Raw genomic sequence first — 24,507 nt, forward strand, 5'->3', positions numbered from 1 at the left:
TAGTGAAAGATGTGCGTAGTATATCTTTAACTTTCTTTACCCAGATAGTCCTTACTCTATATTTTAATTTAAGCTTTCAATAAAATACACAGTGTGCATGTAGTATTTATCCAAAACATTGCGCTGTAATTCATGTACAAAGAGAAAAGTAAATTTCAGTATTGCTAGGTGCCAAATTGTTATTTGATAAAATGAAGGACCGAAAAAAAAAATGAAAGTTTGATATACCTGTAAACACATATTATTGTCTATTGACACAACTGTTCCTTGTATATCATATGTAGCATATATAAACTGATTTGACAAGATTACATCCGGAGGAAAAGAAAACACCTTGGAAATATAGTAAATGTTTTATGACACAGTTACTTCCCTTGTACCATTTTCTGTCTTATATAATGGAAAGAGTGCACATGTAATTTTATATGTATTTTCAAAAGCTTTACGGTGAAAAAAAAAAAAGGAATTGGACTATGTAATCTTGACATTTTTAACACTGTAAATAATCAAATTGATTTACTGCATGTTGGGTACAGACAACTCGCCAAAAGCGGGTCACTATCAACACTTTTAGCATGTGGTGAAGAATGTTTAGACTTTCATGATATCTAAACTTACTAACACTTAAAACTGTTGCTCACATTCATTTAAATGTTTGAGTTATTTGAATCTATTTTTTATGTCTGAAGTTATGATGAAATATTTAAACCTGTCCGATTCGCCAATAGGGGGTCACTTTTGCCAATAGAGGGTCACCTAGTTTATCATATTTTCTATCCATTTAAAACAGTCTTTTTTCTGACAAAACATGACTGTGGTATTGGAAATAAACATTTCAAGGCAGAATATAATGAGAATCAGTTGTTTCATTTCAAACGGGGAGATACTAGGTAAAAGGAATATAGCGCAGTTTTCACATTTTGTATTTCAAAGGGCATAATTAGCACCAACTATATCAAAAACAAAAAAAAAGTATTGATGCACAGAACCTTATTCATTTATCTAAATTGCCAGTTAAACCATTATTACATCAAATCAACCATTGATTTGTATTTTTAAGCAGAATAACAAATTTTTTGATTACCTGATATGGGTGACCCTTTATTGGCTAAATGGCCACCTCTGCTTGAGGGCACTTTTTTTCATCAAAGTCAATCTAAATTCATAATCATATTATTCCTATGAAGTGTGTGTTTCACTCTTCAAAATGGTCCCCGAATTTGTGTGGTTTTATCTAAGAAACTGTGAGGTATGCTCAAAAATATTCTACTTCGAAGAATTCAAGAGTGCTAAAATCCAAGTCAGGAAACTGGTTGCAAGAGTTATCTATTCATGGAACTCAAACTCAATAGATTAGATCCATCTTCTTTTGTGTAATAATTGCTAAGTGATAAGTTTATATTACTGGATACTTAAACATGGTATACTCTAATATGTATTAGAGAGATTCACATTTTATTTTCAAGTGGCCCGCTATTGGCAGTGATTCTCTATTGGCGAGTTGACTGTATATGTTAGGTCAGCAGTATGGGGAAAGCATAGCAAGTCTATAACTTTGCAAAAGCAAAAAAAAAAATTAAAACAACATTTCTGTAAAAAATGTCTTCCACAGGTTAACGTTTATTGTCAAAAATCTCTGAGACACACTTTTCTTATTAATGTTTCCTTTTTACAAACATATTGTTTTTCAATTTTATTTTTACCTAAAAATGGCACTTGTGTTTCCTGGCAAATGTAAGACCTTGTACCGCTAGAAGAGCTTTTGAATCATGTAACTGCAGGTTGATTGAATGTCTTATGTTTATATTTTATTGTTTATTTATGTCTCATCATTGTACATATTGAGAAAAAAAATACAGTTATTTTAATAATGTCTGTTATTCTTTTGTTTTGTCTCTGGAAGAGTTTGAAAAATACATGAGGGCCATTTTGTGAAAACCAATGTTTGGACTTAAAACCAAGAACAATGCAGATCAATGCACATCCATACTGTTTGTTTATCACCACATCCATTGTGTTTATTTATCCCCACATCCATACTGTTTGTTTATCACCACATCCATACTGTTTGTTTATCACCACATCCATACTGTTTGTTTGTCCCCACATCCACACTGTTTGTTTATCCCCACATCCATACTGTTTGTTTATCACCACATCTGCACTGTTTGTTTATCCCCACATCCATACTGTTTGTTTATCCCCACATCCATACTGTTTGTTTATCCCCACATCCATACTGTTTGTTTATCACCACATCCATACTGTTTGTTTATCCCCACATCCATACTGTTTGTTTATCACCACATCCATACTGTTTGTTTATCCCCACATCCACACTGTTTATCACCACATCTACACTGTTTGTTTATCCCCACATCCATACTGTTTGTTTATCCCAACATCCACACTGTTTGTTTATCCCCACATCCACACTGCTTGTTTATCCGCACATCCACACTGTTTGTTTATCCGCACATCCACACTGTTTGTTTATCAGCACATCCACACTGTTTGTTTATCCCCACATCCATACTGTTTGTTTATCCCCACATCCATACTGTTTGTTTATCACCACATCCATACTGTTTGTTTATCCCCACATCCACACTGTTTGTTTATCACCACATCCATACTGTTTGTTTATCACCACATCCATACTGTTTGTTTATCCCACACATAGATACTGTTTATCAGTTTCAGCACTTTTATGAAAATGTTAAGCGAACAGTATATATCAAGATTAGATTGTACGGATGTGCAGGCTGATCTGGATCCATACTGGTCGCAAAGCTGTATCACTGATTTTCACACTGTGGCACTGATATTCTGTGACAGAGATTTTGTTAAAAATGTCTTCCTTTGTATAATAATTATAGGTTATTAGATTTGTATCGAGAAATATGCATGAGTTCTGCAGCGGAAATAATAGGCAACTTTAGGAGCGCAATATTATTCTACGAAAGAATGAGTGCATATTTCTCGATGCAGATCTACTAATCTTTTTATTACATACGCGTATACACTTAAAATTATTACATAAATGATTCAAATTGGTTATTAGGCCTGAGTGAAATTGAAAATATTGTTGTTAAAGAACTTATAAACACGACGGCACTGACGTCACAAAAGACGTCACTCGCCCGATATGAAATTTGAATGTCAGTATGAAAAAATCTTGACGTTTATGGTTCTATTGAAATTTTATAGAGTTTTTTTAAATGAGTATGTAATAAGAACCTAATATAAATTGTGTCACAAATGCACCATGTTGGTTTTCTCATGGTGCGGCTCAAATGTTGTGAAATAGAAGGCATTCCGTTTTTAAGGTCAGGTGTTAAACGTTGATGAATACAGGTCCTGATCAAGGTACCATGAAAGTTTTTAAGGAATCGGAGTACAAGATACGTCAAATTTTTTATTTAAAAAAGATGCCTTGAATTTACTTTGGAAAATGCATCAATATATCTGTTTTCAAAGAACAAATATCAGTTAAGATTTTAAGTAAGTAAAAAACACCAAGTACATGTACTGGTCATCAATATTATCATTAAAAATTAAAAAAAAAATTCTCAAATATTTTGTGAAACTTCAAATATGGTCTCATTGAAATATGAAATACAAACAGTCCTTTTACCTAATGTTTACCCAGACAGACATGATATTACAGTATTTCTAACCATTTAAGTTAAAGATACTTGTTTTTTTTTTTTTGCTTCAGATGTAATAAATCTGGTTTAAATTTAATTTCTCAAGGTTGCACCGAGGTAAAAGCTGCAATGATTTCATGATTAAGGTGGTACCCTCTTGTCAGATTATTTGGTTAGTCAAATGCAAAAAATACCTAGGTATAATTATTCCCCTGTTAGATCATATAGATTTTGAAGATGTTTAAGGTAATGCAAAATTAATCCTTCATGGCTGAGTAATTAAAGTAGTTGACTGTGAATCTTTCTGCAACATGTACAGTAGGAGTATACTTTCACCAGTAGGAGTACACTTTCACCTGTAGGAGTACACTTTCACCTGTAGGAGTACACCTTCACCTGTAGGAGTACACCTTCACCTGTAGGGGTACACCTTCACCAGTAGGGGTACACCTTCACCTGTAGGGGTACACCTTCACCTGTAGGGGTACACCTTCACCTGTAGGGGTACACCTTCACCTGTAGGGGTACACCTTCACCAGTAGGGGTACACCTTCACCTGTAGGGGTACACCTTCACCTGTAGGAGTACACCTTCACCTGTAGGGGTACACCTTCACCAGTAGGGGTACACCTTCACCTGTAGGGGTACACCTTCACCTGTAGGAGTACACCTTCACCTGTAGGAGTACACCTTCACCAGAAGGGGTACACCTTCACCTGTAGGGGTACACCTTCACCAGTAGGGGTACACCTTCACCAGTAGGGGTACACCTTCACCTGTAGGGGTACACCTTCACCTGTTGGAGTACACCTTCACCTGTAGGGGTACACCTTCAACTGTTGGAGTACTCCTTCATTAGGGATAGAATATCTTCAATGCGTCAATACATTTACTTACAGAACAGAATGGTATATAGTATAATACTGTTGTGTCTTCCTTGCAAATATTGTTTTCTTCAAGCTGAAAAGATACTATTTTTACCTGAAAAAAAGTTAAAACCAGTTTTTCCACTTGAAACTAATAAGGGATCATCCAGCAATTTTAGCAAAAAAAAAATATATTAGTGTTAAATATTCATTCATGTCATTTATATGACAGCAAAAATTGTAATTTTTCAACCATGTATGATGTATATAATTATGCAGATGTTTTAATGTTCTTGTATGTATTTTATACTGTTAATTTATGTATCAACGTGCAAATCATGCATGACTTTGGAAAATAAAATCTCTATTTAAATGAGAAAGTCTGCTGTCTTTTACAGTCAGACCTGTAAATCTGTACTACCTGTGTTCAGAGGCCACTTGTGAAGAGAAACTGCATGTGAATAGAGACTACCTGTGGACAGAGACAGCCTTTGAACAGAGAGCACCTGTGGACAGAGACAGACTTTGAACAGATAGCACCTGTGGACAGAGACAGCCTTTGAACAGAGAGCACCAGTCCTTTGGACAGAGACAGCCTTTGAACAGAGAGCACCTGTGGACAGAGACAGCCTTTGAACAGAGAGCACCTGTGGACAGAGACAGCCTTTGAACAGAGAGCACCTGTGGACAGAGAAGCCTGTGAGCAGAGACTACCTGTTGACAGAGAGCACCTGTGGACAGAAACAGCCTGTGAACAGAGACAACCTGTGGACAGAGACTACCTGTGTACTGAGACAGCCTGTGAATAGGATCCACCTGCGGACAGAAACAACCTGTGAACAGAGACAACCTGTGAACGTAGACAGCCTGTAAACAGAGATAACCTGTGAGCAGAGACAACCTGTGAACAGAGACAGCCTGTAAACAGAAACATGCTGTGAACAGAGACATCCTATGAACAGAAACAACCTGTGAACAGAGACAGTCTGTGAACAGAGACAGCCTATGAACACAAACAACCTGTGAACAGAAACAGCCTGTTAACAGAGACAACCTGTAAACAGAAACAACCTGTCTATCCTTACATAACACCTATATGACCTGGCTAATATTTATCCAGGGGAAATCAGACAGAAAGAAAGCTACAGTGTGACCGTGACTATTGTACACACACAAAATAAAGATGAAAATAGTTAAAGGTATACTTGACCGCAGTTTCATGTTTGAAAATATGCACAACATCTACATACAATTTATATAAAGAAAGAATTAACATGTCAATATGCCCGTATTAACAGTACATTATTAGATCACTGGCCGAACACAGTATGAATGTATGTCCCCAAAACAACTGGAAGTGTTTTTTTAACAATTGACTGTCACTGCATTCCATGTAATATGTAGCTTTATATTTACAACTAACTTATGGAGTTTACTTTATTTGGTGTGGATTTTCTACATTTGAAGTGAATAGTTAAAGATAATATATTTGAGCCGCATCATGAGAAAACCAACATAGTGCATTTGCGACTAGCATAGATCCAGACCTTTCAAAGCCTATCTCGATTAGAGAAACCATTAGCGAACAGCATGGATCCTTACCAGACTGCGCAGATGTTCAGGCTGGTCTGGATCCATGCTGGTCACAAATGCACAGTGTTGGTTTTCTCATGATGCGGCTCATATTGGGTATTTTTAAGAAAGCCCCCACCCCACCCGCTCTACCTCTCTCTCACTGACATATTGTCAGTATGATTTTATATGAAAGACATTGCATTTCAAAGTGAACAATATCCTACTTCTGTATTTATATAATATATATGATATAAAGACTTCCGTATATTATATTACAGAAATGTGCAAGGATATAATTCTCTTTCTTCAAGCGTTAATAAAGACAGAAATCTGATAGCCCATGTTTTGCACAGACAAGGAAATGTTTTACATTACATGATGGGCTGAAGAAATTATTTTCTTGCGCATTCGCCAGGGTATGCAAATAATTCGAGACTGCACTTAATGGTTTAGGTCAATACGGATCAAGGCAAAATGTTCGATTTTACGGAACTTCTCGAAGTCGTCTGCTACAATTTTCTCTAACGAGATTGAATTTCATACGTTTCAGTTTCTTCTCTTTAGCAGAATTTAAGTTCCGTCTTATTCACTACAAACAGGCTTAGACGTTTAAAGCTGTCAGAACGAGCAGTTTTGTAAATAACTACAATCGGGGACAAATAATTACGGCATTCCTATGTATAGGATTACCTTACCCAGTTCAAATCCACCCCATTGTATGGTTTATCAATGGATTTTTCTACCTTGTAAATAGTGCGGACCAATTTAACTGTACGTAGTAAGCCATGCGAAGCATGAAAATTATACATTGTCAACATTCTACCTTAAAGACTGGATATACAACATTTTTGATTAAGTGTTGGTTCTTTTTTTCAATTGCTACATTTAAATCGTCAAATATTCAATGATTTATTTGTTTTCATGTTAAACTGCGCGTGTTACGATATCGAGTATGTTTGGTTAAGACGACTGATACACGTTTAAATTGTGCTGAATATTTAAAAAGGAACTTGCATGCCAGGATTTTATACATGACAAATATATGGTAAGCAATTTTAAAGTATCTTATCTTCGGATGTGTAGATATACAAGGTTTTTCAATATAAGAGTAAATATATCAATAAATCTAGGTACTGTAGATAAATAGGGCGTTTATATGGTTAGTAGCAGGAACAGAAGTGCTCTCGTATTTATTTCTATAGGCGAAATCGAAATGTATATATCATATATCACAATAATGGACGAAGTTGAATAAGTGGGAAGACATGCATAATGATAATACCCCGAAACCAGGATTTAGCTACCAATATTTTAGCAAGTTCGGCAATATCTTATTTTAGAATTAAGGTATAAAGCCAGCGCTCCCGAGATATAGAAAGCTTGCAACTTGCAAGCCTTCCTATAGTATAAATAACATTTGTAAAAGTGCCAAAATGTCAAGAATAAAGCTTTAATACCATGTTTGTATCTTAAATATAGGACGTGTGAACGTGTCCTTGCACAAACTGAAACTCTTGCAAGAATAGACTTAAAGCAGACTTTTTCTTGCGAACACGTAGATTTTTAAAATAAAGAATATGCCAAGCAATAAATCCCTATAAACAGAAATTTTAAAATTGCTTTTATGTAAATGTACATGTCAAGCCTTGTCTGGTTTAAAGTAAAATTGTTAATAATGAAATAGTTAGGGTGTTAAGCTTGTCCAGGCGTAGCCGTTGTAAGATCCTGCGTGAAGTGGTGAAAAACAATAATATTTGTTGATTTTATTTTCCCGTGTTAAAGGTAGGTGAAAACATCCTTACGTGGTCGTATATTACAAACACGGTATTGGTTTACAGAATACAGTCATGCAACATCATATACATTGTACTTATTGAATGGCTTACCGGTCAGTAGTCAGAACTATTGCCCTAGGTCAGAGGGTCATTCAATAAGTGCTTTATCATGTTGCATCAGATATAAATTTTTAAAGTTTTATTTTTAATGATTGGCTTATTAGCCCAGTTGATATTTGTCGAATATAGAACAGTAATATAGCACAAACTATGGAATGAAGATTAATATAACGAGTCATGTAAAACCGGTTTTAGGAAAGGTAAATTTGGCGTGTAAAATCAGCCAGCACCACCTGTTACACAGCCGCCCCATACCCTAATCAAACTGATTTGGCTGATGATAAGGCGCCACCTGTACACCCATTGGTCTGCGAGTTTGAACCCCTTTGAGGTCAGGAATGCACCTCACTGAATCCGGGCGTTACTTGTCTTTCAAAGAAAGTGGGCCAAATAATGACTAAAAGCTTTAAAAAACGTTATCCACTGCTTTTGTTTCGTATTGTGTCTCTTGTCTATAAATTGCGCGTGTAAAAGACTTCCAGTGCTAAATAATTGTTTCCTATAAATCGCTGTGATATTGATCCGGCTGCGCGGCCTTCGTCTGAGAAATTTTAATTTGTTGCGTGAATAATATGTTTCATCTCCTTAAGCTGACAATAATAGAAGGCTGCAAAGCTACAGTTGTCTCTGTTAATATGATTAAATTTGTTTGAAAATTCGAGATATTTACAGATACAGACAAACCTGTGCTAAACACCACCTTTGGCCAGAGACCACCTTGCTCTATAGACCACGTGTTTAATTTCATATTTTAACATGAACAGTGAATTTTAACCTGTGAATAAAGACCATCTGCCCGTAAAGACCATTTTTTTTTGTCTCTCCCAGTGATGGTCTTTATAGAGAGGTTTTATTGTACTTTTTCCGCCGACTGGGTTATATGAAACAGGTGCATAACACATTTTATAAATAATTATAAAATGTCCAGTATACTTCATCATTTCGCGATATATCACACGATAAAACTTAACAAGTGGGTTTTATGCGATTATGAAACGTAAAGAATTACTTTTATGACCTATATTTTATGGTGATTCTTTTTTATTTGTTCATTCAGCTGTGAGAAAAAATAATAAAGGTGAACAGAATGTCGTATTGGAATGTGCATTTAATAACTTTATATTATCGTTTATTCGATAAATAAAGTCAATTTTAGCATATCAATATAACATATGCAATAAAACGTATCTAAATATACCAATAAAATGGAGGGTGTTGTTACTTAAGGTTTACGAATACCGACCTCCAAAATTTACTTTTTAAAGGCACTCCTTTAAAAGTAACGCATGCATGCTTTTCCTTTGCTGATTAAAATCTGTCCTGTTCTATAATTAAGCGAATACTCTGCTAAGTAGGCCCATACTGACCCGGACTGTTGCTTCAATGGAGTAAACATACACAAAACAAATAAATACATAAACATTTTTATAGTTGTAAATCTAAAATCTTGTCTGGGTCATTGCTTAAAGGTCAAAGACAGCAGCTAGTTACTCCTGCGATAACGTTGTTTGTCGAATGAGATTTTATTTACTGATCCTGCAGTCACAAATTTAAATTGACGTTATCTTTAGTTTCGTTTATTTGTTACCTAGTTTCACAACTTCGTCGTTTGAGCCGTGCCGTGACAAAACCAACATAGTGGGTTTGCGACCAGCATGGATCCGGACCAGCCTGCGCATCCGCGCAGTCTGGTCAGGATCCATGCTCTTCGCTAACGGTTTCTCTAATTGCAATTGGATTTAAAAGCGAACAGCATGGATCCTGACCGGACTGCGCGGATGCGCAGGCTGGTCTGGATCCATATGCTGGTCGCAAACCCACTATCATTACCAACTTTTAGTAACATCTCGAAACCGATAAAGCGGGACAGATTTACCCCATCTAAAAATCAATAAACCAATAATCCCAATATCATCGCTACCGACGGATTCGTTGATTTCCGTACTATTGTTGTTGTTGTAGTAACCCCGGGGGAAAAATCGAAAAATTAACATCTTTGGTCATTATCTGATGCATTTCAGGCGGGCGGTTTGCTAAACGATATACTTGAATTGAATGAAGTTTTGATAATTATAAAAGTGAAAATCGGAACAAGTCGAAAATCTACATAATACTTTATAATTGTCAAATATCAAAGTTTTATTTAAGAATATGAATATGTTATCTAAAATATTTAGAAAGCGTTACATTTTATACATCGAACACATAGATTTAACTTCCTTTTAATACATGAAACATCATGCTAACGTATATCTATGTATAGAAAAGAGATATTTACGCACAAGAAACTGTCTGTAAATAAAATAAATAAATTTAAGAATATGAATAAGTTATCCAAAATATTTATACGCGCTTTCTTTCACATATTATGAACATTAGAATATGAGCTTTTTCTTTAGTGATTCTGAATATTTTCAAAATTCTAAATCACTAACGTTTCGATTTTCACCGTAAAAAGGTAGTAAAAAACAGCAAATTTTTCATGTATTTCCATAACATAAATTTGTCAGTATTTAAGTTTTGAAGCCTTCATAAGAAATATAGCTTTTTCTTTTCAAGATATTTTAAAAGGTATTTTTGTTGGTCGAACGATCTGGAGGCCGGTCGCTTTAAAGAAAAAGAAGTATGAAATAAGACTTATACTTTTAAAAGGAAATACTTAACCCTTACCATGCTGGACACGATTGGTTCTTTCCCTTTTCAATCAGTGTAAAGGGCATGATCAGCCTGCACATCCGTGCAGACTGATCATGAATCTGCACTGTCTGCCATTCAGCCAGTAACTTTTTGGTATGCACCCTTTTCATAATTAATAGTACTGTCCAAATTGAAAGATAGACAAGTTCATTATTGTAATTTAGCATGGTAAGGATCAAGTTTCTTATATCGTGCCTAAATAGAAAATACATATTTGCGTGAGTTGAATAAGTACTGCTGACAAATACTACTACCATGTAAAACTTTAACTATAAATATATTGTTACAGGAAAAAAAACAACATTAAATAACAATAACTTCATCAATATTCAATTTTAGAATAGCGGACTTAACTAAGTAATAACTTAAGATTTTTCGTGAAATTTGGGCCAGGATCTTTACTCAGTAAATATTTACGGAACAACCTGTTAACGATGTGAATTCTAAATTTGTACTGATTCTTCCTACTGTCATACAATTCATGAAAAAAGGTAAAAAATCGTAAAAAAAAGTTTCCTGAAAGGGAAAAAGGAAAAGACTATATAAAGACAGAAGAAAGTGAAAGACATAAATTACAACGCAAAAACCTAAAACCATAAAAATATCTATCACTTATTGTAAAATGGGGTAACATCTCTTTTATGACCCCCCTTGAAACAACACTGACCGGATATTGTTTACCCCCAGGCAATATTGTAATCACAAAAAAAGTCAAAGGGTAATTTAAAGATATTTTTTTACAATTAAATCATTTTATGCTTAATGTGTGTGCAATCTTGAGACAAAACAAATAACAGATATCGCGTTTTTAAAACGAATGATTAAAGAATGTACAAAAAAACATGCATTAATTTAGAAAACTGATAATATACAAAGGAGGTTCGGAAAGAAGCAGAATTTTCAGTTCATCAAGGCTCTCTTCCCAAAAATTTAAAATTTGGTCATATTTAAAAATAATAGAAAAATTTTTTTTTTGTCTAAAAATTATTAAAAATCCCATATGAAGAAAAAAAGATGACCGCGTCGGAGATCGGGCCCGGACCGCCGCGGCAATAAAAAAAAATCTCCAGATCGTTCGGCAAAAAATATATAGGTATCTGGAAATTAATAAATTAATCATCGCTATATTTTTTAAGAATGCTTTGAAACTCAATTACTGACAGACTATAATTTAGGAAACACATGAGAATTAGTTGCTTTAAGTATATTTTTGGGGATGAAAAAATTTAAAAACATTAGTATATTGAATGCGAATTGAACACTAAATCCTCCATAGCGTTTTTTAAAAGACAGCGGATCTAGGTTTCGGCGTTTCTGAGTTCAACAATTAATTTGTTTTTAAATTTTTCTTATTACGTCTGTTGTTTTTTTTTTCATTTTTTTTTCTGTTTTTTTTTGTCAATGTGAAGTTGCCCACAATTCATAGGCTTTGAGCTATAACAATTTGTACCGGCAAAGTCAGACTAGCAGCGAAAAATTATTTCCGTAACAGCTTCCCAGTACTTACGGGTAACGGCGGAAAAAGCCCGGAATTTTTAAAGAAATGTTCACTGTACACACTAAAATGCAAAAAGGACCAAACAAATCATTATAAAATTTAAAACAAATTACAAATAACGAAAATTGAATAATTTTTCTACATTTTTAGGGGTATCGAATTTTTGATTTTTTGCGGAAAATATCTCATTTTATCTGTTATATTTGAAAAAGTCAGTTTTTTTTACCCGTTTCCTACAGAGTCTATATGAACTGAGGTGGGTCTATTTAAAGTCAAAAAGGACCAACCAAATATTAAAATATTTTTTTAAAAAAATATTCATAACATCCGGAATAAATTAAACTTTAATTTGTGGGGTATCGAATTTTTGATTTTCAAATAGAACTTTTTCTATTTAAGTTTAAGTATTTTTTTCCTTCTTTGTTTATATAGGCAAATTTATCGATTTTCCAATAGATCGATGTTACTAAAAGTTGGTAATGGTTGGTTTTCTCATGGCGCGGCTCATTTCTCCTTTTTCACAAGCCAAGGAACAAATTTTTGGAAATTAAAGATAAAGTTGAGACATATGGAAGTTAAAAAAACCACTTCCCGGTTAGTCATCAATGTGGGTATATCTGGAATGATTTTTAATTTATCCTTCAAAACTGCGGTAAAATATCATTGTAGACAAATCACACGAAATAAGACTTTCTGATTCTGTTCCCATATCATAATTTAATGTGTTGAGACGGCGTTTTCGTTACGTTTCGTAATTGTTAAATTTCAGCCTTGTCAAATTTTCTGGAGAAGAAAGACATAGATTTTTTTTTTGGATAACGTTGTTTAACATCTGTATCGTACAATTTCTACAACGGTTGTCTGATACCTTAAGGTCAGGAAAAAAAATCCATCATGGTTTGAAAATTTACGTGCGGTGGGAGATTTTCACCTTAATTTATCGCATGATGAGTTGCGGATCGCTGTGGTGTGTTTTGTGGAATATTTATTGATACTATTTTTGTAAGTTGCTTCGTTGCTTTTGTGAAAATTCAACGGAGCTTATAGTTTAACCAAATATAGAGTCATCTACATTTATCAAATTTGTTCTGTGAATTACCGTGTCAGAAGCTGACAATGCAGATTTCATTAAAGATAGCGAACCGTATAGGCTGGTATGTGTTTCACTGGCCTTGGTAGACAGCTGTTCTTATCTGGTCACTCGAGATTCATTTTTTTGTATATTTCTGAATGCTAAATTTTAGGCTTTATCAAGAAATATTATTGTAACAAATATATCGAGAAAAATCTAATGTTTTTGATATCATCTATCATATCCCGTTACTAATCTGATATCAAGCAAAATATTTTATCGTATAGCGTAACTGATATAAAATCACGCTTTATATCTTTTTATTTCCCTGCTAATTTATGAAACTCGAATAGCTTTAAGATATATTAATATCATTTCTGCATTCAAATCATGCACACATGGTTGGCATATCGCATTTTTAAATTAACAAATTCCGTATCAAGTCGAATTAAATGCTAATCAGGTTTGCCCGCAGAGACCAAAAGTAGACCAGACGTGCATCTTTTCATTAAATTTTACAAAAATGATGCCGCTCACTCACATCGAAGTTATAGATATTTAATATTATATTTATATAGCAACAATCATTCGTGCATTGATCTCTTTTGAAGCAGTTTGTAGTTTACTTCACATAACACCAGACGACCTTTTAGTAAATATTGATGGATTTTGTTGATAAACAGTGACAAAGTTTGTTGTCATAGATGATGCGCAATGATCCTACCCCTAGGGAACTATTTTAACATGCCAGATTTTTATCAGGTCGTGTTGTAAATAAGGACATACCATTCGCTTTCAATTTACTTTTACCACGAATGTTACCAAGTATGAAGTGCGAATCCTATTGCAATATACTTTTACGTATATCGGGCTTCGTTTATGCAGGATGCTACGCAGTTTGCATATCTTTTTATCATTTGAAGGCGTGGTTGATTTCAAGGTGTACATGGCCTATTGCATTTCTGTACAATCATTTCTTTGATCTTAATATTGACACACATGTATTTTACTACACAAAGTCCTTGTTAAAAGTAAAAACCTTCCATTGTGTGCTAAAAAAATTGAATTCGGGAACGTACGAGTAACGTCAAAAGTTGAAACCCTTTAGTTGTAACATAAGAAATACGATCCAAAATCATGAAAATAATCAGTTGTTTTACACTGATAAAACGGGACGTCTTATGCTGTTATTTCAATTTCAGGCATATTTTTATTTCATGTTATATTATAGAAACAATGATACTTATATTAAAATCGTGCATTAAAATGTGATAACTACATTTTAAACCTTTCAGATATTCCCTTTAAACATCTGAATGTGAAAGAACATTTTTTCTGTCTCGTAAAGTTTGTATTTTCTTTATTAAATGTGATTTCACCCACAAATGTCAAGAAATGGTTTCGTGTTAAATAAACGGTTAAGAAATAAAGTGTTTGCAATCAATTTCTTAACAACACACTTATCAAACTTGCAAGAATATTGTGCGAGTTTTTCATTTGACTGATGAGAACCTATTTTCGGATAGTAAAGACGCGGGTTAATAACTGAAAAATTACTATCAGTTTTTATGGTTCTCTTTGAAAATCCACTTTTTTAAACAAATGACAGATCGTTCTATCATTGTAGGTAATACTTGTATTTGCGTTATTGAATACAACAAAGAAGCTGGATTTAAACGCTCTGTGATGTAGTTTCTTTTGACGATTAGTGTTTTTGTAAGTTGACAATTTTAAAACTCATTCATCTGTAAAAAAAATTATCATTTTTTGCAAGCATTTTCAAAATTAACTGTCTTTTACAGAGACAAGTAAGCAATTGATCAAACTGTTACAACCAAAAAGATAACAGTTACTTTTTGTATACGTTGATAACAAAATCATGGTTGATTTTTTTATTGTTTAATTACTGAAAACGTGACATTTTAAGAACTTGCAATTCCTGTAACTCAAACATAGAAAATGCTATTTTTTTAACTTAGCAATTGCTTATCAGATTCTTCGAAATCAGCGAAAAAAATAATCTGAAATAGTTAGATTTTATCATATAGTGATTTTTCCAACATTTATACCTGAACATGTCTTAAATTTTGTATTATTCTAAGTGAAATTACAAACTCAAAGGCGCGAAAACACGTGGCATCTTGTTTTTTTACGTATTCACAAACAGTCAAAATTTCTTAACAACAACGTTTCAAGTTCAATGACAAGCCTGCAAAATTTCCCGCAATTTCAGTCACGTAAAAAAAGAGAAAAAATCCTAAAGGTACTATTTGTTTTAAAAATTGTTACAAATTACATACACTTTTCGCAATTTTTTCACGCATTGGTGTTGTTTTTTCGTGTGACTGTGATTAAACGATAACCTTTTTAATACTTTACTGTAGCCTAATTATTGCTGTATTTTTTGATACTTTTTTCAAGAAAATAGGATGAATAGTCATTAAAAACTTTATATTTATTTATATCACTTCCAAGAAGTTAAGCATGGGCCGCAACTTTTGACGTTACGTCACCGTGTTTCGTTTTAATGACAAAATAAAATATAATCGCAACCAACACGGCTGCACCCAAATGTGGGGTTTTTAGATTGCGATACACCATGAAATAAATCATTATTTTTTTCGAACACTATATTAACAAATAAATCTCCAAATTACAAACAGTTTATATCAGATTTAGTTTCAAGTTGAAAAAAAGAGAAACGATTTAACTGAATTATCACCGGGAAGAAGTATTTTCGTTATTCCTGTAAAAACAGATGGAAATTTACATTTTAGTCTAAACTATGTGCATATATATTTAATGGATTGTTGACTTTTATAACCAAATGAATATTCGTGCATATCGGTGCGATTAATTAAATGCCTGTTTCACAGAAAACGCAACATCATTAAAACATCAGACGGTTTCATAACCGCATTTTCAAGATTGGTATCGGTATAGTTTAATATATGTATTAGCATTTAATTTCAATCGTAAGAAATAATTTGCAACGAACTAAACTTAGATATAACGTATAATTATATTAAATATATAGAGAACACATTATTACACGACTCATCGAAAGTTAACATCCGGGCGTCTGATTTGGTGAATACCTGAATACTAAATTTTGATATTAAAAAGATATGTAGTTTTAAAAAAAGATGCAAGGCAAAGTAATATTAAACTGTCGTTAGTTTGTTCTTTTAAATAAATACAATTAAAATGGAGTACTGAAAGTCACTTTAAGGCACTGATCTCCAGATTTTGGATAAAAATAATCTTTCTTTCAAATCGAAGTTTGGTCATATTATGGACATTAGAATATGAGTTTTTGTTTCTAAACTATTTAAAAAATGCCAAATCAAGAAAAAAAGTTGACCGCGTCGGGAATCGAACCCGGACCGCAATAAAGAAGTGTTCCGCTGTCGTTACCAATAACATTATGGAGGATTTATTGTTCGACGATGCGTGTTAAATATAGATATTTATAATCGAGGAAGTTTACCTCAAGTAAAGCGTTACAAACGCTTTTCGTTTTTTATCGTAAAAGTAGTGAACACAACTAATTCTCATTTGTTTCCGTAACTTATAGTCTGTCAGTAATTAAGTTTCAAAGCATTCTTAAGAAATATAGCATTAATTTCCAGATATCTAAAAGAAATCTTTTTTTGTTGTTGTCGAACGATCTGAAGGCCAGTGCCTTTAAACATTTAGTATAAGGCCTTACCTCTTAACATGTGCTCAGACCCAAAAGTAATGGACTGAAAGAATGGCGGTCATGGTAGGTCAGACCAATATTTATTCAACAGACGAAAACGTAACTTTTTTATCAGAGAATGTGTTAGTAGATTTGTCTACTGAAATTTCTCTTTGATAGATTTGAACGGCTTCGAATTTGTGTACTTTTTGATAACACTACACACTTCAACTTTTCATTTCTGTATTGTCAGAACTAATCTCCTTAGATATCGTACAGAACCTATACGTTTTTAAACACAACTGTGATAAACTACCGCAATTCGTCACTTTGCGACAACCTTAAACTATGCGACATATTTTTAGCCAGTGCTTTAGCTATAGCTCTAAATCAACCAAGTCGTTTTAGTTTTCCTTTTATTTCTATGTGACCGCATCATACCAATATTCTGGATGTGTAAAAAAAATAGTCCCATTTGTGTGAGTGTGTGAGCAACTGAGGACTACTGTTTTAAACAACAAAAACAAGCAGCAACGGATTCTAGAATAATTATGAACTTTATATTCACATTCGAAATATTCGGAATCACTCCGCTTTAGGGTTAGGTTTAGGGTTTAGGGTTGAGGGTTGAAATTGGCCCCACCTTGGGGCAACCTAATTTTACATAGAGTTGTATATGGAAAGCCTTTAATAACCTTCTTGTCTTGAACCACAATGCACAGAGCTTAGATATTTGGCATGTAGCATTGTCTAGTGGACCTCTACCAACATTGTTCAAATCATGACCGGTCTATGCATAATGAAATGTTGATTCTTCAGGTGTATCGGTATCAAAGCGCTGGCTACCAGTCATTTCAGGGCTTTGATTTATTATGGCCTGATCTTCGTAAAGTTGTTTTGGGTGTGCATGTCAAAGGATGTGCAATATTCACCGGGTGTACCCGATTACTAGTCACCAGTGTTTGCTGACTGCGGTACGTACCGTAAGCACCGATATTGTCGGATATGGCTTTATTAAGAATCTGTTAAACTTAGAATATATGCAATTTCAAACATAATTTCAAGAAACATTTTAATGAACAATGAAATTAGTTTTAATATGGTCTTGAAAAATAATCATTTGTCGAGTTTAAGTTAATTCTATCACAAACGAAAATAAGATGATATTCCGTGATACGAATATAAGTCGAGATACCCAACACTAATACATGATATTTCGCGGTACGAATTTATGTCGCGTACATGATATACCGCGGTACGAATGTAAGCCGCAGTACCCAGCCGTAATACAAATATAGCGAGCCACGGTACCAAAATCATAATACATGATATTCCACGGTACGAATTTAAGTCGCGGTACCCAATCATAATATATAATATTCCGCGGTACGAATTTAAGGCGCGATGCCGAACACTAATACATAATATTCCGCGGTACGAATTTAAGTCGTGTACATGATATACCACGGTACGAATTTAAGCCGCGGTACCCAGTCATAATACATGATATTCCGCGGTACGAATTTAAGTCGCGATGCCCAACACTAATACATGATATTCCGCGGTACGAATTTAAGTCGCGTACATGATATACCGCAGTACGAATGTAAGCCGCGGCGCCCAGCCATAATACATATATAGCGCTGTACGAATGTAAGCCACGGTACCCATCTATAATACATATATACCGCGGTACGAATGTAAGCCTCGGTACCCAACCATGATACATGATATCAACAATCAGGAGGTCGAAGGCTCCAGCTCTGACAGACGCGGGTCTTGTTACTGAAAAGAGATGGGTTGGTGATTTTCTCGCTTGTTAAATAGTGGTTTCCGACTCTTTACCTGCCTGGTGCCTGGCATTACAAATAGGAAGATGTTCAATGTATGTAGGTGTCTCATAAGCCAGTATGACTGGCCCTTTCAGAAGGGGTGACACCTTGATGAAGGGACACACTTTACTGTACTGTACTGTACTAGTGATACTTAAATGCACATATCCACGACTGGCCCTTTCATTAGGGGTGACACCTTAATGAAGGGACACACTTTACTGTTCTGTACTTGTGATACTTAAATGCACATATCCACGACTGACCCTTTCATTAGGGGTGACACCTTAATGAAGGAACACACTTTACTGTACTGTACTAGTGATACTTAAATGCACATATCCACGACTGACCCTTTCATTAGGGGTGACACCTTAATGAAGGGACACACTTTACTGTACTGTACTAGTGATACTTAAATGCACATATCCACGACTGGCCCTTTCATTAGGGGTGACACCTTAATGAAGGGACACACTTTACTGTACTGTACTAGTGATACTTAAATGCACATATCCACAACATTCCTTACAACAAATGAAAATTAATTTGAAATAATTATTTAACCACCATTTATCTCGGGTCATGAATCTGGAGCAAATGCTCATGCATCTTGCGTATTAATTAAGTCAAATAAGGAAGTTTATGTAACGGGGAAATCATGAAAAGAAAACATCTTCATTCCAAAAGATTAAAAGATTCGTCAGTATTCATTCAGTAAGCCGTTTGTGTAGAGACATAACTATTTATGGTTTAATGTTTGCTTTTTGTTTATAGCTTTGATACAGTAGTATCTATTTATTCTTTCAGAGGCGGAAATAAAGAAGATATTATTAAGCGAGATTTAAATATTAATTACGTGTTGTTTTACACTTGTTCTATATATCAGTTCGGCTAAACCACGGTCATTAAACGACGGAAATAGTGAGAGGCAGCTAAGTCGAAAAGTGGTTCAAAAGAACTGTGAGGTTGAAGAGATCGATGTAAACAGACAGTTCCTAAATCAACGAGAATAAAAATCATCGCCTAATCGTACCTGGATATATAATAGTGGATAAGGAATAAAGGATTTCACCTACTGATTGCTGTAAAATATAAAACATCTTTATTTAAAACTGAATGGAATATTTGAAATTTGAAGAAAATTATTAGGCGGTGGCTGTTCACGCACTGAATACATCCCATCCATAAATAAAATGTTTATTAGTTGATGTTACGATACTACATAGTGATGTAGGGTATGGGTGGAGTGACATTACATCTTTGACGTAAAACCGTAATTATCTACACTTTTCAAATTGTTCAACAAGGGGACGCATTATGGTACATTAAACCTCGGAATTAACGCGACAAAATAGGACACACAGGCGGGCTTTGAGGATGGCGACTGTTGATGCAGGACAGGTATGTCTTTTTTTTTTTATTTTGTTCATGAACTGCTCTTTTGGCAGCGAATTTTTCAATTTTACTTATAGTGGAAAACACCCAAATAAAGTTTAATTAATAAACCCATGTGGACATTATTTCGATCACAGATACGATACTCGGTATTCAGGTTTAGAGAATCTAGCTTATTGCCATAGGGTAAGCGAGTGACTATTGCTTATTGATAGGGTAACTCATTGAAGTTTTTTTGGACACTATTACATTTCGCCAAATACTGTTTAACCGTTACCCTGCTAAATGTCTACAGCTCGGAAGTTTCTTGAAATCAGCGACCAAAACCAAAAAAATGTATCATAGTCGAAGTGAAATTAAAAAGATGGCATTTTGCAGCATAAAATTCTTAAATATCCATAATTTCGGGATGACCAAAAATCCACAAGAAACGACCTTTCTATCTGGTTCAGTTGTTCAACAGTTATCATAATTTCTAATGCTACTTTGAAAAAAGTACTTCGTTTACCTTTCTATCTGGTTCAGTTGTTCAACAGTTATCATAATTTCTAATGCTACTTTGAAAAAAGTACTTCGTTTACCTTTCTATCTGGTTCAGTTGTTCAACAGTTATCATAATTTCTAATGCTACTTTGAGAAAAGTACTTCGTTTACGCGAATATCTCTTAAATTACCTGACAAGTTCATTGTTAGTGCTGAAGATGCTATGTCTCCACCAGTTTGGGCGTTATATTGTATTTAGTCCGGTTGTCCGTCTGTCAGTCTGTCATTCGGTTACATTTTTCAAATTGTGGGGGAAATATTAATCTGATATTATACGCATTTAATGTTTATTCAATTTAATCTTTTATCACATACGTAAGTGGACCTAGTTCAAAAATCAGAATGGCTTGATTCATAGGAGGTTTCCACACTGGGTTTAAACATCAAACCTTCATTTCAAGAAAAAAATGCATTTGTTGAATTATTTTACGAGCACTACAAGTGTGATAAGGATCACATTTTCTTGTTCTGTTTTTTTTTTTTTTATTGCGGTGTTAATTTACACTACCGATTGTTCAGTGTCATCGGAAGCTCTTTGTGGTTATAATGTAAATTAAATGTACTTTTTGTAGTCTCCCTAGATTGTTATCGTTTCTCATATCTGATTTCCGTTCTGCTATGTTTTCTCATCAAAATGAATTGAATATGTTCATTATTAGGCCCCTATATCATATTCCCAGATCAATGCGTATGCCCTTATTCAAGGTCCCGAGCAGGAAATGAGATATTTCAAAACAAAGGCACACGCATTGTAAACGTTATAGTATGACTTTGCCTTTTTTCTTTTATTTATTGTTAAACCTTAGCCACAAAACGTTTGTTTTCAGAATTTAAAGAAAAAATTCAAACTGTTCTTTGCCGGATAAAATTTAGAGGAAAGGTAACCTTGCTGATACCTGTTAATTATGGTGAAGTTCCTGTTTGATAATTCGATGCAATGAAAGAATTTTCAAATCTGTCCAAAATTAAAACGTTGTAAACATTTCATACGTTCGTAAAAATGGCAGCCATCTTGTTTCCATGGTAACATAAAACAAAATGGCAGATATTTTTTAGCTTACCTCAGCTCAAAGTTTTCATTGTGAGGTTTTAGGACCTTTGGATGTCCATATATAGCCCGTCCGTCAACCCGCCCGCTTAGCTCAGTAGGTAGAGCGCCGATCTACGGATCGCGGGGTCGTGAGTTCGATCCTCGAGCGGGCCGTATGTTCTCCGTGATGATTTGATAAATAACATTGTGTCTGAAACCATTCGTCTTCCACCTCTGATCATGTGAGAAAGTTGACAGTTACTTGAGGAGAACAGGTTTTACTGGTACAGAATCCAGGAACACTGGTTAGGTTAACCGCCCGCCGTTACATATCTGCAAAGCAGTTTAACAACGAAAACGCGATACTTAGATGATGATAACGTGATAATACGATAACGAAAACGCGATAATACGATAGTACGATGATGATAATGCGATATACTATCGTGTTTTCACCATCTTACTGTCGCGTTTTCACCATCGTATATATATAATATCTTAATATCGCGTTTTCGTTATCGTCGTATCGTACTGTCGCGTTATCATCATCGTACTATCGCATTATCACTATCGTACTGTCGCGTTATCATCATCGTACTGTCTTGTTATCATCATCGTACTATCGCGTTATCACCATCGTACTGTCGCGTTATCATCATCGCACTGTCACGTTATCACCATCGTACTATCGCGTTATCATCATTGTACTGTCGCATTATCACCATTGTACTGTCGCGTTATCATCATCGTACTATTTGGTAGCGGATATTGATGAAGATCGACAGCTGATTTATTGATAATACTCCGGTAAATATCCGAAATGATAAATGAGGCATGAACTTTGAAAACCTGAAAAAAAGTTTTATAATTATATGGATAAATCTTTCATATAAAATGCATAGATGTGTCCAAAATATAGTACCTTTAAAGGTCTGAATTGGCAGATTAAACCATAATTAGTGATCTGTCATTTGTGAAAATAATAGGCTGATATGGTATTTAGTCAACTTCTGAATTATAAATGCTAACATTGTATGAAAGTATTTTGGTATTTTTATATAAAAATGGTTCAGATTTGATAATCTTATAGTTATTATTATAGTAACATGGTTAATAATAGAATAGATTTTGGGTTGGAAAAAGTACGAAAGCTGCACAGTGTCGTATTATAGGAATCATCTAAATTTTACCAGCTCAAGGGCACCAGTCAAGGTCAAAGGTTCGAACCTTTGATTTCATGTCTGCTCTATCAATGAACGTGATTGACATGTTCCTCTTCCCAAGACAAAGTGCAGAACTTGTGCGCCGCCTACGGGCGCTCAGGGTCAAGGTCATCAGTGAAGGACAAAGGTTTGAACCGTTCGATTTCATGTCTGCTCTATTGCTCATAAACCCTTGGAAAGATTACCATGAAACTTGGGTGATTTGCTCCCGTCCTGAAAGTTATATGCAGAACCCACAAGCAAACCATGCTTGCTGAAGGTCAAGGTCACTAATGTCAAAGGTGTGAACCTTGGATATGACCATTTTATGACAGCTGCTTGAATGCTGGCGACACAAGTGTTCCAAGTGTTCCGAGGAACACGTCTCTAGTTTCACAGATCTATGGTGTTCGAGTATTTAGATAACTGACAGACAAGTGTGCATTTAACCACAAATAGGCCACATAAGAATGGTGATAACGCGACAGTACGACGATGATAATACAACAGTACGAGGATGATAACGCGACAGTACGATGATGATAACGTGACAGTACGATGATGATAACGCGACAGTACGATGATGATAACGCGACAGTACGATGATAATAACGCGATAGTACGATACAACGATAACGAAAACGCGATATCACGGTATTACAATGGTGAAAACGCAACAGTACGATAGTGAAAACACGCATTATCATTATCGTATTAGCGCGTTTTCATTATCATAGTATTGCGTTATCGTCATCGTAGTATCGCGTTTCGTTTTTATCGTAGTTTCGTGATTTCGCGTTTTCATAATCGTACTATCGAGTATCGCGTTTCAGATCAACACATTCAAAGGCGATGGCCCTAACGGAATTCCGTAATATGGTGATCCTCTACCTTTTTCCTTCAAGCTAAGCTTATATGTTTAAACTAAAACTTCTCGCAAGAGTGTAGGACTGGGTTTCTTTATGTAAAAGCTTAAAAATCTTCGAACCCGATGCACTGAATATACCTTCGGTTACCTTCAAGATCATTCTGCTATGTTAGACAGGTGGCTGTCAGTGAGCGCGGCTCATTTTTCGTATATGGCTCTAGTTGTTATGAGATTTTTCTAGTCAGGAACTGCTGGCTTGATCACACAAATGTTCCTGTAATGTCCCACTACCAAATTCCTTCGGATTAAGATTCCGCTCTAAATGTCCAGAGGGAAACAGGCTTCGCTGTTTCTGTATAGTGTAAACGGCTGGCGTGATTTCAGAATATTTTCAATGAAACGTTCCACATTGGTACCCTTTCTAAAACAGACGGCCACTAGTGCTAAAAATAGAACAATCATCGTCAGCTGGTCTGATTTGAAATAATTCCACAGAAATGTTCTTACATTGGCCCTATTTACCAAGTTTATTTATAGAAACATGGCCACCAGAGGGTACACTCTAACCTCCTTTTATTCATCTTGTTACTCTGTGTTTTGTTCGTAGGAGAGAACTCTTGAGACTATTCAAATTTTGTATAATTATGTCCCTTTTCTTCTCAAAACATTAGATAATCAGAGCCAGGACTGATGAAGTCA

General features: G+C 34.8%; 1 protein-coding gene across 4 annotated transcripts in view; it reads left to right on the plus strand.

Moving 5' to 3' along the window:
- Nucleotides 1-6,710: 6,710 nt before the first annotated feature.
- Nucleotides 6,711-24,507, plus strand: part of LOC128546191 (myosin-VIIa-like) — a 44,287-nt gene continuing 26,490 nt past the window's right edge. Inside the window, exons 1-2 of one of the 4 annotated variants that reach the window (XM_053547529.1) lie at nt 6,711-7,136; nt 19,578-20,171. In XM_053547529.1, coding sequence (XP_053403504.1) covers nt 20,148-20,171 — 24 coding nt within the window. In that variant the 5' untranslated portion in view covers nt 6,711-7,136; nt 19,578-20,147. Of the gene's footprint in view, nt 7,137-13,048; nt 13,184-19,577; nt 20,172-24,507 lie in introns of those variants that run through there. The other 3 variants (XM_053547531.1, XM_053547532.1, XM_053547530.1) reach the window with 3 other exon arrangements.

Source organism: Mercenaria mercenaria, chromosome 7 (assembly GCF_021730395.1).
Source record: "Mercenaria mercenaria strain notata chromosome 7, MADL_Memer_1, whole genome shotgun sequence".
In the NCBI taxonomy this organism is placed as follows: domain Eukaryota; kingdom Metazoa; phylum Mollusca; class Bivalvia; order Venerida; family Veneridae; genus Mercenaria; species Mercenaria mercenaria.